Below are 13,516 nucleotides of genomic sequence, written 5' to 3' on the forward strand. Positions count from 1 at the left end.
ACTAAAACCAGCCATTACACATTATAGGAGCAGTTTCAATAGGTCGTTGATGAATCTATACATCCAAAAGAGATGGAATTTGATGACAGTTTTGCTGCACAGTAGTAGTGTCAACAAGAAGTTTTTTTTCTTTCATGCCATGTTTTTCTGTTCTTTTTTATTCTATTCTTTTCTTTTCTCCTTTCCTTCCTCCCCCCTCCCTCCCTCCCTTCCTTCCTCCCTCCCTCCCTCCTTCCCTCTCTCTCTCCCTTCCTTCCTTCCTTTCTCTCTTTCTCTCCCTTTCTTCCTTCCTTCCTCCTTCCCTCCCATCCCTCCCTCCCTCCCCTCCCCCCTCTTTTTCTTTTTTTCTTTCTTTCTTTCTTTCTTTCTTTCTTTCTTTCTTTCCTTCCTTCCTTCCTTCCTTCCTTCCTTCCTTCCTCCCTCCCTCCCTCCCTCCCTTCCTTCCTTCCTTCCTTCCTTCCTTCCTTGACTTTTTAAGACCTTAGTGTATAGGAAATTTACCCTACCATGATCTAAGTTGAACCAAATTGAGAAATAAATAGGGTAAAGCCACTCTAGGTCCACATTAATGATTATTATGAAACTAGATATCTGTTTCTGTGAATTTTGTACAAAAAATTTTTTTGAGAAATGCTGACAAATCGTGGCTTAGAAATTTGACAATAATTTATTCCATCCAAGCAAACCTGGCTACATAGCTCATTCTGGATAAAATATATCTTAATGGATTATTCAGAGCTAGTCTGTTTTTCAAGTATCTAGATGCTTGTAAAGAGTCCAGTTTGGGGTTTTAGTTCACCCTGATGTATTTAGTTATGTTGTCCAGACATTCATACTATACTAGCAGTATACTTTGAAATTTTTCTTGGCTCTCGGCCCTTCAAGAAAATGTGTGCATTTTGGAGGTGAAACACCATAAAACAGTCTTTTTCTCATATTTTATCTTTTAAAAACAATATTTAAGAATTTTTTAAAAGTCTGTAAGAACAGATTTCAAACATGTATCTTCATTTAGTATATATCCAAGTAGCAAACAGTTTAAGTACAATGGCATATATCGGTAATTTGAACTCAGACGTCTCCAGGATATTTGGCATTTGTTCTGGAAATTGTTTCTGACACACACTTTAAAAGCAGATGGATTGTGACATATATTTTAATGTGAATTGAACATATGGGTCCAATCCATTTTGGTATTCATTGGAATATATGTTATAAATATATTTAACATAGACCATGACCTCTTTTTTGCTTCTGGAAATACACAGTAGACCTTCTATAATAACAGAAGGCTAAAATGACCTTTAAAATGATGATTTTTCTCTCCAGAGAAAATGTAATGGAAAACTAACAGTCCAGTAAGCATCAGCATATGTTGGATATCCAATCTCTTTACCCCCTACTGGCTTCATTTCATCCTCTGCCCAGCCTAAACCTACTTCATAATCTTTTACTTCAACAGCTACCCACACCAAAAACTTGAAAGTCATCCTTGATTCTATCTTCTTCCCTGTCCCTGTCAGTCACTTATGATTTTTTTCATTTTTAATATCTCTGACAGCTGATCACAGGACTCCGTGCCCATTGCTATTTAGTTCAAGCCCTCATCATTTCTTACCTGAATTATTATAATAGCTCCCAATTGGTTTCCTTCTCTTTCAGTCTGTCACTAAAGCCTTAGTGGATCTGTTCATATTCATTCTTGTTTCAAAACTTTCTGTGACTCTCAGCTGCCTTTGACACATATTCTAACATCTCAGAATTGCATGTAGATGTTTTTATCATCAAGACCCAGACTGTCTTCTTCATTTCTTGCCACCCTTCCATACATTCCTATCTCCTGCAGCTATAGCAGACTACTTGCAGTTCTCTGAATGTATCATTCTCCTATTCCCTTTTGGTGTCTTTGAATTTTTTTCTCTCCTTGGAACTCCCTTCCCCCCTCTTATTGGCCTGGCTAATTTCATATTCATCAAGACTCCATTTAGGTATCACCATGGGCGGGGGGGGAAGTCCATGGATGACTACCAAGGGGAGAACCCCCAGCACCCCCAATACTTCCTTGATGTATCTCATTTAGCAAGTTTGAGAGCCCGTCATTGTCTGTAAATGTTGAGAAACATTCAGTTGCAAGGTGGTGCCAAGTTTTGGGGTAGAATTCCAGTAACAGTTAACATTGTCTTACAGAAAAGCTGCTCCTCAACCACAGCCTGGAGCCTGAATTCTGATCCATGACCTCATAAGTACATGCCATCGGTCACAAGGGTTAGAGTAGGGTGACTCACTATAACCTATCACCACTACTGCTAGAAAACCAGTTTTAGCACTTAGCTAGATATGATAAATGAAATCAATCACCTTGTTAAAGAGGAATTCTGGCATTTTGGGAATCATGTTTATAGAAAACTAAGGAGCCTCACTTTGGGAGGAACGTCTGAGATGATGAAGGAGAAGAAAATGTGCCATCTGAGGGAAGAGTATACTTTTATTTAGAATTTTAGCCAAGAACTTTCAGTAAACATTGTTTTGTTTTTCCTTTAAAGTATAAACATACTCTCTTCTTAAATTAGTCTTAGGTGGTAAGACAGACAAATACAACTGTAGAGGAAATCATCTAGATCTGTCTGCACTGAGCAAAGAGCAAAATTAAGGTTAATATAAAAATAAAGACTGATCACAAATACATTATTATTTGATTGACTTGTGTGTATAAAAATTTGGAAGCTAAGAGACATAATTTTAAACTAAAACAGTTTACCTGATGAGAGAGAAGAAAACCTGACTATTTTCCTAGAAAAATGACTGTCATTGAATTTTAGAAAGTCTATGAAACTGAAGAAAAGGCCTGATAATTACCAAATAAAATTTGTTTGCTACTAAATGATTAGTTATTTTTAAAAGTTCCAAGATTTTGAAAATAACAGTAGTGCTTATATAACTGAGAATGATTCCTGTTTAGCTTGTAAAAATTAGTTTTCAATGCCAATGAAATAAAGACATGTGAAAGAATACGTTTGTCATCATCATACTCTGAAGAGTTTAAGGGGAAACAAAATGGAAATCTTAAAGATTAATCTGTTCTAGTTTTGTATTCAGAACTATACAATAGGTGAATTCTTTCAGTCAATGCCTAATTTTCTTACCGGGAAAAAAAAATAGTTTCTCCCTTATCCTGTTTTTTGGGTATACTTTTATGTCCCAGAACTATAGTTACTACTATTACCTAGTAATTACTACTTTTACTATTTTAGGATATGTAGACTAGCCTCTGGACCTGCCCAGGAAGAGATGAATCTGCTTATTCAGATTCTGCCCTACCATTTTCTAGCAGTGTGACCCTGGACTAATTGTTTAATTGCTCTGTGCATAAATTTACTCATCAGTAAAATCGTAAATAGAAAAGTTCACCTTTCTCAAGAGAATGATGTAAGCATTTAGCACAGCTCTGGACAAGTAGTAAAAGTCCAATAAATGTTAGTTGTGATTTATGCATGCTTTAATGAGGGAAAATGTAGCAAGTTCTAAACAATTGGATTTACCAGGCTTTTGGATCACAACTTATTTATAATCCTCTAGTTGCCTGTGTATCATTGTATTTTCAACGAAGACATCTGACATACACAGAGTAGTTATTCTTTTGAATTATACTGTTTTCTCAAACTGAAAAGTCTATATTTTAAGCTTTGCAGTAAAGAATAGACTTCTGAAATTAAAATTCAGCTGGTCACACTCTTTAATATTAGTGTGTGGGGGTACAGTTTGTAGCATTTTTTTGAGGTAAAATTAGTATATAACATTATATGTTGCAGGTATACAGCGTTGTAATTTGACATCTGTATACACTACAAAGTGATCACCACTACAAGTCGTTACCATCATCCATCACCATACTTCACTCCATTCACTCATTTCGCCTACCCCAACCTAACTTCCTCTCTGGTAACCACCAATCTGTTCTCTGTATCTATGACCTTATATTTGTATTATTTTGTTAACTCATGTGTTTGCTTTTATTTAGATTCCACATGTGGGTAAGATCATTTGATATTTGTCTTCCACCGTCTGACTTATTTCACTTAGCATAATACCTTCAAGGTCCATCTTTGTTATTTTAATGCAATATTTCATTCTTTCTTATGGCTGAATAGTATTCATTTTATATATATATACCACAACTTCTTTAACCATCCATCCAATGATGGACATTTAAGTTATTTCCATTTCTTGATTATTGTAAATAATACTGCATAAACATAGCGGTGCAAATATCTTTGCAAATCAGCATTTTTGTATTCTTTGGATAAATGCTCATAAGTCAGAGGCGGCTGGGTGGTTCAGTCGGTTAAGCATCTGCCTTTGGCTCTGGTTATGATCCCAGGGTCCTGGGATCGAGCCCCGCATGGGGCTCCCTGCTTAGTAGGGAGCCTGCTTCTCCCTCTACCCCTCCTCCCTACTTGTGCTTTCTATCAAATAAATAAATAAAATCTTAAAAATAAATAAATACCCACAAGTCAAATAGCTGGATTATATAGTTCTATTCTTAATTTTTTAAGGAATCTTCATATTGTTTTCCACAGTGGCTATACCAAGTTGCATTCCCACCAACAGTATATGAGGGTTACCTTTTCTCCACATCCTACCCATCATTTGTTATTTCTTGTCTTTTCAATAATACCCATTCTGTCCAGTGGGAGGTGATATCTCATTGTGGTTTTGATTTGCTTTTCTCTAATAATTAATGATGTTGAAGATCTTTTCATGTGCCTGTTGTTCATTTGTATGTCTTCTTTGGCAAAATGTCTATTCAGATCTTTTGCCTATTTTTTAATCAGGTTGTTTATTATTTTGTTGTTGAGTTTTATGAATTTTAGATATTAATCCCTTGTCAGATATATGATTTGCAAAAATCTTCTCCCATTCAGTTGGTTGCCTTTTCAATTTGATGATGGTTTCTTTTGCTGTGCAGGAGCTTTTTAGTTTAATATAATCCCATTTGTTTATTTTTACTTTTATTTCCCTTGTTTTTGGAGTCAGATCCACAAAAATATCACTAAGACCAATGTTGAGCAGCTTATTGCAGGTTTCCTTCTAAGAATTTTATGGTTTCAGGTCTTACATTCAAGTCTTTAAGCCACTTTGAGTTAACTTTTTGTGTGTGGTATAACATAGTGGTCTAGTTTCATTCTTTTGCATGTGGTTGTCCGGTTTTTTCAACATATTTGTTGAAGAGACTGTCTTTTCTCCTTTGTGTATTCTTGACTCCTTTCTCATAAATTGATTGTCCATATATGTGTGGGTTTAATTCTGGGCTGTTAGTTCTGTTCCATTTATCTGTGTGTCTGTGTTTATACTAATAACATACTGTTTTGATTAGTATAGCTTTGTACTGTGGTTTGAAATTGGAGCATGATACCTTCAGCTTTGATCTTTCTCAAGATTGCTTTCTCAAATTTTAGAATTATTTGTTCTTAAAGGCCATTGGAATTTTGATAGGGATTGGATTAAATCTGTAGAATGCTTGGGTAGTATGGACATTTTAACAATACTAATTCTTCCAATCCATGAGCATGGGATATCTTTCCATTTATTTGTGTCTTCTTCAATTTCTTTTATTAGTATCTTATAATTTTCAGTATACAGGTCTTTCACCTCCTTAAAAATTTTACCACCTCAAGGTTATTTCTAGGGATTTTATTCTTTTTGATAAAATTGTGAATGGGATTGTTTTCCTAATTTCTCTTTCTGATAATTTGTTAATTAGATTATAGAAACACCATGAATTGCCATATGTTGATTTTGTATCCTGCTATTTTGCTGAATTCATTTATTAGTTCTAACAGTTTTTTGGTGCCGTTGTTTGAGTTTTCTGTGCATAGTATCATGTCGTCTGCAAATAGTGACAGTTTTACTTTTTTTCCAGTTTGATGCCTTTTGTTTCTTCTCCTGGCCTAATTGTTGTGCCTAGGACTTCCAATACTATCTTGAATAAAAGTGGGGCTAGTGGGTATCCTTGTCTTATTCCTAATTTTATAGGAAGAATTTTCAGTTTTTCAGTATTGATTGATGTTAGCTGTGGGTTTGTTATATATGGCCTTTATTATATTGACAAGTGTTTCTTCTGTACCTCCTTTGTTTATAGTTTTTATCATAAGTGGTTGTTGTATTTTGTCCCATGTTTTTATGCATTTATTGAGATGATCATATGATTTTTGTCTTTCATTTTGTTAATGTGGCCTATCACATTGATTTATTTGTGGATGTTGAACCCTTCTTGCTTCCCTAGAATAAACTCCACTTGATCGTGGTATATGATCCTTTTAATGTATTACTGAATTCAGTTTGCTAGTATTTTGTTGAAGATTTTTGCATCTTTGTTCATCAGGGCTATGTTAGCCTGTAATGTATGTATGTGTGTGCATGTGTGGTGTGTCTTTGTCTGGTTTTGGTATTAGGGTAATCCTGGCCTCCTAAAATAAGTTTGGAAGCATTCCCTCCTCTTCAGTTTTTTTGTAAAGAGTTTGAGAAGGATAGGTATTAAATCTTTGTATGTTTGGTAGAATTCACCATGAGTAAAGCTGTCTACTCCCGGACTTTTGCTTGTTGGGAAGTTTTGATTACTGATGCAATCATCTTACTAGTAATTGGTTTATTTAGATTTTCTATTTCTTCAGTCTTGGAAGATTGTATATTTCTGAGAATTTATTACTTCTAGGTTGTCTAATTTTTTGGTAATTTTTCACAGCAGTCTCATGATGCTTTGTATTTTTGTGATGTCAGTTGTAACTTCTCATCTTTCCTTTCTGATTTTATTAGAGGCCAGTCTCTTATTCTTTGTTAGTCTAGCTAAAGTCTTGTCAATTGTTTATCTTTTCAGAGAACCAGCCCTTAAATTCAATGATCTTTTCTATTATTGTTTTATTTTGTTAGTTCCACTCTGATCTTTAATATTTCCTTCCTTCTACTGACTTTGAGTTTCATTTTTCTTCTTTTTTAGCTCTTTAGGTGTAAAGTTAGATGGTTTATTTGAGATTTTTGTTTGTTTTTTTCTTGTAGTAGGCCTGTATTGCTATGATCTTCTCTCTTAGAACTGCTTTTGCTGCATCCCATAGATTTTGGTGTGTCCTATTTCTGTTTTCTTTTGTCTCTGGGTATTTTTTTATTTCTTTGATTTCTTTCATGATCCACTGGTTGTTCAGTAGCATGTTGTTAATCTCCACATTTTTGTAGTTTTTCCAGTAATCTTTGTAATTGATTCTACTTTCATACTATTGTGAGTGAAGAAGTTGCTTGGTAAGATTTCGGTCTTCTTGAATTTATTGAGATTTGTTTTGTAGCCTGATATGTGATCCATCCATGTGCACTTGAGAAGCATGGATATTCTGCTGCTTTTGGATGGAGTGTTCTATATATCTATTAAGTCCATCTGGCCTAATGTGTCGTATAAGGCTGATGGTTCCTTATAAATTTTCTGTTTGGATGATCTGTCCATTGATGGGAGTGGGTATAGTATATTGATTTGGCAAATGAAAGCATGTAATTGAGTCAAGCTATTGTGCAGGCTTTGAACTGAACTAGCTCAGTTGGCATTTGTCCTGAGGATATTTATTCAAAAGACATTGATACCTTCCTCACAGACTGGAATGACCACAGTTATGGTTGCCAGAAATAAAAGTAACCACCTCAGCCTACTTACCATTTTCACAAGAGGTGGTTTATTAGTAGTAACCAAAAGGATACTGGAAACCAAGAAAACTTTCTAATAATTATATGGAAGGAATGTCCGGCCCTCTAAGGGAATTCCTTATCTGACAGTGATCTTTGTCTACCTCCTGCTGCACAACAACATAGTGAATTAAAGTTTGGGCTGGTTGAGGATAGGACAAACTTCAATTTCCCAGCTGAACAATTCCAAAGATAGTTTTTCTGCTTCCATTTTTTAATTCTTGCTGAGCTGGAATGTCATTCAATGTGATTGTCACTTCTCAACCACTGGCTGGCAGACTGGCTAGAAAGTATGGGACAGGAAAAAACAATGTCAAAATATTATTGTTGGTCAGAGTGGGAGACCTTGATCACAAGAGTGAGAAAAATAATAGAAATATTAAAGATGTGTTTATATTAAATAAATATTAAATAAATATTAAAGAGTTGTATTAAAAAGTGTTGTGGTCTGCCAATGACTGAGCAAAAGATAAGGAAGCAGCTGGGAAGTAAAGGACCCCAAGATAAATAGTAAAAGCCAGTCTTTACTGTGAGGGCTGGCTTCCTTTCCATTCCTTTTCTCTCCTCTCCCCCGCTCCCCTCCTTTCCCTCACTCCCTCCTTTCCCTCCCTCTCTCCTTCCTTCCTTTCTTTCTTTCTTTCTTTCTTTCTTTCTTTCTTTCTTTCTTTCTTTCTCTTCTCTTTCTTTCTTTCTTTCTTTCTTTCTTTCTTTCTTTCTTTCTTTCTTTCATTAGGTATTACATTGTTTCCCTATGTACCACAACAGAGGACAGGATATACCTGTGTTGATGGGCATTCAAAAGGGAAAAGACCAAAGTATGTGTAGTTTGAATAAATGTAATGCTGAAATAAGTCTGACTAGCTACTATAATGTCAAAGTCTAAATTGTCATTTTTATAACCACCCCAGAGGTTTTTTTATATAGTCAGTGCAATCTTGGTTCAGGAATTTAGTGTTTTCCTTTTTTCCTTTAAGACCACCTGTTGCCCTTGCATAGAGCATGACAGAATACTACTAACTGACAACAGGATCATGTGACATTTAAGTTTATGTGTGCTATAGTCAATATTGAAAAGTGATTTGAATGATAACTACTGTACTCTCCCCCCATAACCTACTCAGCAATATTTTTACTAACAATGTTTTTGTCACTTAATCTGCTCTAAGTTTAATGGTTTTAAATTTAAAGAAAATAAAAAATATTTTTAAACTATTTATCTACATAAATAAATGTTTTTCCAAAGTATGTTTATATGGTTTTTCTGTCCTTAAAGTGACAGTGGTTTTAAACACAAATATAAATATCTCTTTAATGAAAACAAATTAAACCAATGATACTTGTATTTTAGGACTCTTTTCATGTTCAGAATCGCAGAAACCAACTCAAACTAGCTTAAACAAAAAGGGAAGTTATTGATTCACATAGCAAAGAAGTCTAAGTAGGACAGGATCTAGGAGCTCAGTGTCATCTGTGCTTGTTGTCTGGCTGACTGGTGTCCTCTCACTCCTAGCACCATATTCCAGCTTTACTCCTTGGCATAATAATTCTCTTCTCTCCTACTGTAGTTCTTCTTGCTCCTTGAAGCCAAGGAATTGGCAGTTATGAAGGCTTTAATATTGTTAATTTATTAATTGAATGAAATTAACATGGAATATCATAGTTCATTTCTAGGGAAACATTCTGATTAGCCCTGCTTGGGTCATGTGCCCTCCCTTGAATCAGTCTCTCTTCCCAGGGGAAGAAATGCTTAATGACTGGCCAACCCTGGATTATGTGACGGAAACAAGGAAGGGTATAGGGAAAGAATGGGGGCAGGAGGAATTGTGGTTGGCATCCTTATTTGATTCACAAAAATGGGAGAAGGTGAGTATCAAAAAGAACATGCACACAGCATCTGGTATGCTAAAAAGTACTGATTGGTATGTTTAGCTCTTCCTTCTCCTTTCCTTTCTAAATTTTGGCTCATTTTTTGTTGAGGTCAACCTTAGCAACTTTAATAAGTGACTTAAAATACTTATTTTAAAAGATAACTAGACTAATGAGTTTAAAGTTAAACTTTTAAAAATTTTGCTTTTATTAAGACTTTTATAGATAATCTTGGTACCACAAATTATATAAGTATGTTTATTAAAATGTAGCTACCAAAATAGTCTTTTTTATTATATAACCACTAAAGACTGAGATTTTTTAAAAACATACATGATACATTATGATGTACTCTGACTTTATATGTGTTTCTGCATTTTGCTGATAAGCTCTTTTTTAGTGATTCACTCATATATTTAGGACACTGAGAAACTGTTATAAAGTCCTCATCTTCACACTTTAATAGTGAATCCTTTGAATTTTGAGAAACTAAACTTTAGGCCAGTGCTTATAGATAGCAACGTTTTCAAACATATCTTTAAAACTTCTTTGCATGAGGGCACCTGAGTGGCTCAGTTGTTTAAGCATCTGCCTTTGTCTCAGGTCATGATCCTGGGGTCCTGGGATTGAGCCTCTGCTTCTCCCTCTCCTGCTGACCCTCCCCCCTGCTCATGCTCATGCTCTCTCTCTCTCTCAAATGAGTAAATTTAAAAAAAAATCTTTTTAAAAAACTTCGTTGCATGAAAAACAACTTTTAAAAGGTTCATATGTATACAGGATCAGGTAAGAGCAATTCTGATCGTAACATAAAAAGCCAAAATTTTGTTCCCCTTAAGAATATGAATATTCAGTCTGGAAATGATGGTATTGTTTTAAGCTTTATTATGAACTTTTCTGTAAAGCTTTTTAACTTATAAAATACTTTCATATACATTGCCTCTTTTGATTCTCATAATATCTTGAAGTTTTTCTTTTTTATATCCAAAGGAGACTGGTGTATGCTTTTTCTTTTGTCTTCCTCGCAATTCCAAGTCAAACTAGCCTAAAATTTATTTTTAAATGAATGAAGACAAACAATAACAAGTATTGGCAAAGATACAAAGAAAATGGAACCTTTGTGCACTGTTGGTAGGAATGTAAAATAATATAGCTGCTATGGAAAACAATATTGCAGTTCCTCAAGAAATTAATCAAAGAATTACTAGATGGTTGAGATATTCCACTTCTGGGTATATACCCAAAAGAAGTGAAAGCAGGGACTCAAACATGTATTTGTATACCATGTTCATAGTAGCATTATAGACAGTAACCCAAAGGTAGAAACAGCCCAAATGCCCAACCACAGGTGAATGGATAAACAAAATGTAGTATGCGCATACAAAGGAGTAGTATTAATCCTCATTCTCATACCTGTTGCTCCTGCCAAGTGGTCTAATGTCATCAAATTTTAACTGCAGTTACCTTATACTCAAGCTCCCAAATGACTTATAGTTCCCAAATGCAGCATGAAATCCCATTTTTCTTTACTCAGAACCCTCTCATACCCACTTATTCCCATCTCTTTTGTTTCTGGGAAAGTCCTGCTTATATCCTAACACCCTTCACAACTGTCTCCACTTCTCCGGAATCTTCTCTGGCCAAACCTCATAAAGTGAATTACTTTTTCTTTTCACATAAGCATAGTTACTACAACTGTATTCGTATATATCACACTATATAATGATAATTTGCATTTCTGGCGCTCTCTGAAATATCCCCCTAAAATATCAGCTTCTTTAGGGCAGGAACTACTTGTTATTCATTTCTGTATCTCCAGCACCAGACACAGTTCCTGGCAAAATGGTGGGTATGTGATGATGATGATGATGATGATGATGATGATGATGATAGAAGATAGCATTTATTTAATATATTTACTATGTGCCAAATATTATTTGATATACTTTACTTATAATAATTCATTTTAATAATCCAGTCAATTAGTTGGATCCAGAGTGGTTACATAGCTTCCCCAAAGTTGCTCAAATATGTAGCAAGACTGGGGTTCAAATCCAAGCAGTCTGACTCCAGAATCTGTGTCCTTAACCACTATGCTATACAGCTGTGATGATCACATATATTAAAAAATGGCTACACACATAAATTAAGTATATAATTTCGGCTCCTTCTAGGCTTAAGCTGCTCTTTCCCTTAAGTAGCATTTATTTTAGAGGCGTCGTATACATTGTTTTATTTGTTTGAGTTGCCATTGATATAATTTGATACAGTATTAAAATAATTCCCTCTAGTAATTTTTTCCTTTTTAGCAAAGTAAAGACAGTAAGAAATCACCTATATAGCAAAGGGAAATTTACTTGGAAAATGTGTCCAGTATTCATGCCCACTACTGCTAGAGTTCTTGCTTCTATGGAGAACAATGAAGACTGTGGTCTTGTGTTAATATTTTAGGCAGATGGAATATCAGTCAAAACTTAGACATTCTATACCCAGCTTTAAGTTTTACTGTATTGAGTACATGTGACTTCCTCAGAGGCATAATCTAAAATTGTACAGCAGAGCAAACGGGTTTACGTTTGACCCATTGCTGGGAGCAATGCCAGCATCTTTGTTTTGTAACATGACATATAATATTAAAAAGAATAAGCCAAAACTCAAGCCATAATTTTTAATAACTAAATATAAATGGTAGATTGTACCTTTTTAAATTTGAATAATAGTAATTATATTTGTGGCAAAAAAGTTTTATTGGTTGGTGTCCTAAGAGTCAAGAAGCCTGAGGGAGAAATAAGTCTGGTAGGTTTCAATTATTAAGACAGAACAGCTATATCATTCTTCTTTCCCTCTTAATTTCCCCAGAGTGAGTAGAGGCTGAATGGTAGTATTACCATATTGATTAGATGATTTACTAACAAACACTGTAAAGCTTATCTAGTTGACTGTTTTGATGACACCATTAAAATTTCATTTGGTTTATTATAATATATCCCTGCGAAGTTGGAGTTTAAGCATTCTCATATCTCCTTGTTGTGCCTAGGGAATCTTTGAGACATTATTTTTGCCAGCTCATACTTCTTACATTCATTCTATGAAGATAAAATATAAGTGAAAACACTCAACAAACATTAAGAACCTTCTTTTACCAGGCCTTTTTCTCCCCTGCAAAATTTCCGTATTGTTTGTGTTTCTTAATTGCCATTCTTTCACTCTCTCCCATTTTTAAATTTCTTTCTGCAGCTTTCAGGAACATGAAGATTTTCCTTTTCTTTCCATTGCTAGCTTTCCTCTCTCTGTACCTCCTGTACACTTGGAGGCTGCAGAGATGTAGCACTGGGCATGCCAGCCTCTCCACATCGCATCTCTGTCTGTAGTTGGGTCTCCATGGTTATGAGAAGCAGAAAGTGCTGAAGTAGCCCTCTGTAAGGACTGGCAAGAGAAAACAGTGCTGTGGCCCATACAGAACAGCATTTAGTCCCTGTGGTGCTGGAGAAGCTGAAGAAAAGCATGCTGTGGAGAGTGGGAGACTCTCTCAGTTAAGAACGCAGACTTGGCAGATTTATTAGCAGTAACATTCTAGGGTGAACTTAATTTATAGTTAGTAAATTATTTTTTTCAAATGGAAAAACCTTTAAATATTGTTCCCTTCTCTTTCAGGAGACCAGATGCTCCAGTGCCTGATGGTGAAGGTGAAAAAAATACAGAAGAAAGTTCAGACAGTGAATCTTCTTTTAGTGACTAAGCTTAATTTTGATAACAGTTACATATACATGTGTAGGTATACATTTACATTCTATAAGAAAGAGAACCTGAACTTGAACTCTTAGTCATAAAAACATCAAATGGCCATATATCCACCACCAAACTTCCTCTATGTTAAAAAAATAAATAAAATAAAACTTTTATAACCTGGCAGTATGTCTTGTTACCAAAA

General features: G+C 35.0%; 1 protein-coding gene across 5 annotated transcripts in view; it reads left to right on the forward strand.

Annotated features, from left to right (window-relative positions):
* Nucleotides 1-13,516, forward strand: part of WASHC3 (WASH complex subunit 3) — a 56,298-nt gene that overhangs the window by 31,681 nt on the left and 11,101 nt on the right. For 3 of the 5 annotated variants that reach the window (XM_045780192.2, XM_045780194.2, XM_087868813.1), the window contains one exon: nucleotides 13,240-13,494. In XM_045780192.2, coding sequence (XP_045636148.1) covers nucleotides 13,240-13,324 — 85 coding nt within the window. In that variant the 3' untranslated portion in view covers nucleotides 13,325-13,494. Of the gene's footprint in view, nucleotides 1-9,457; nucleotides 9,687-13,239; nucleotides 13,495-13,516 lie in introns of those variants that run through there. The other 2 variants (XM_045780193.2, XM_045780195.2) reach the window with 2 other exon arrangements.

The sequence above is a fragment of the Ursus americanus genome, chromosome 17 (assembly GCF_024610735.1).
Source record: "Ursus americanus isolate L20-20 chromosome 17, mUrsAme1.1.p, whole genome shotgun sequence".
Lineage (NCBI taxonomy): Eukaryota > Metazoa > Chordata > Mammalia > Carnivora > Ursidae > Ursus > Ursus americanus.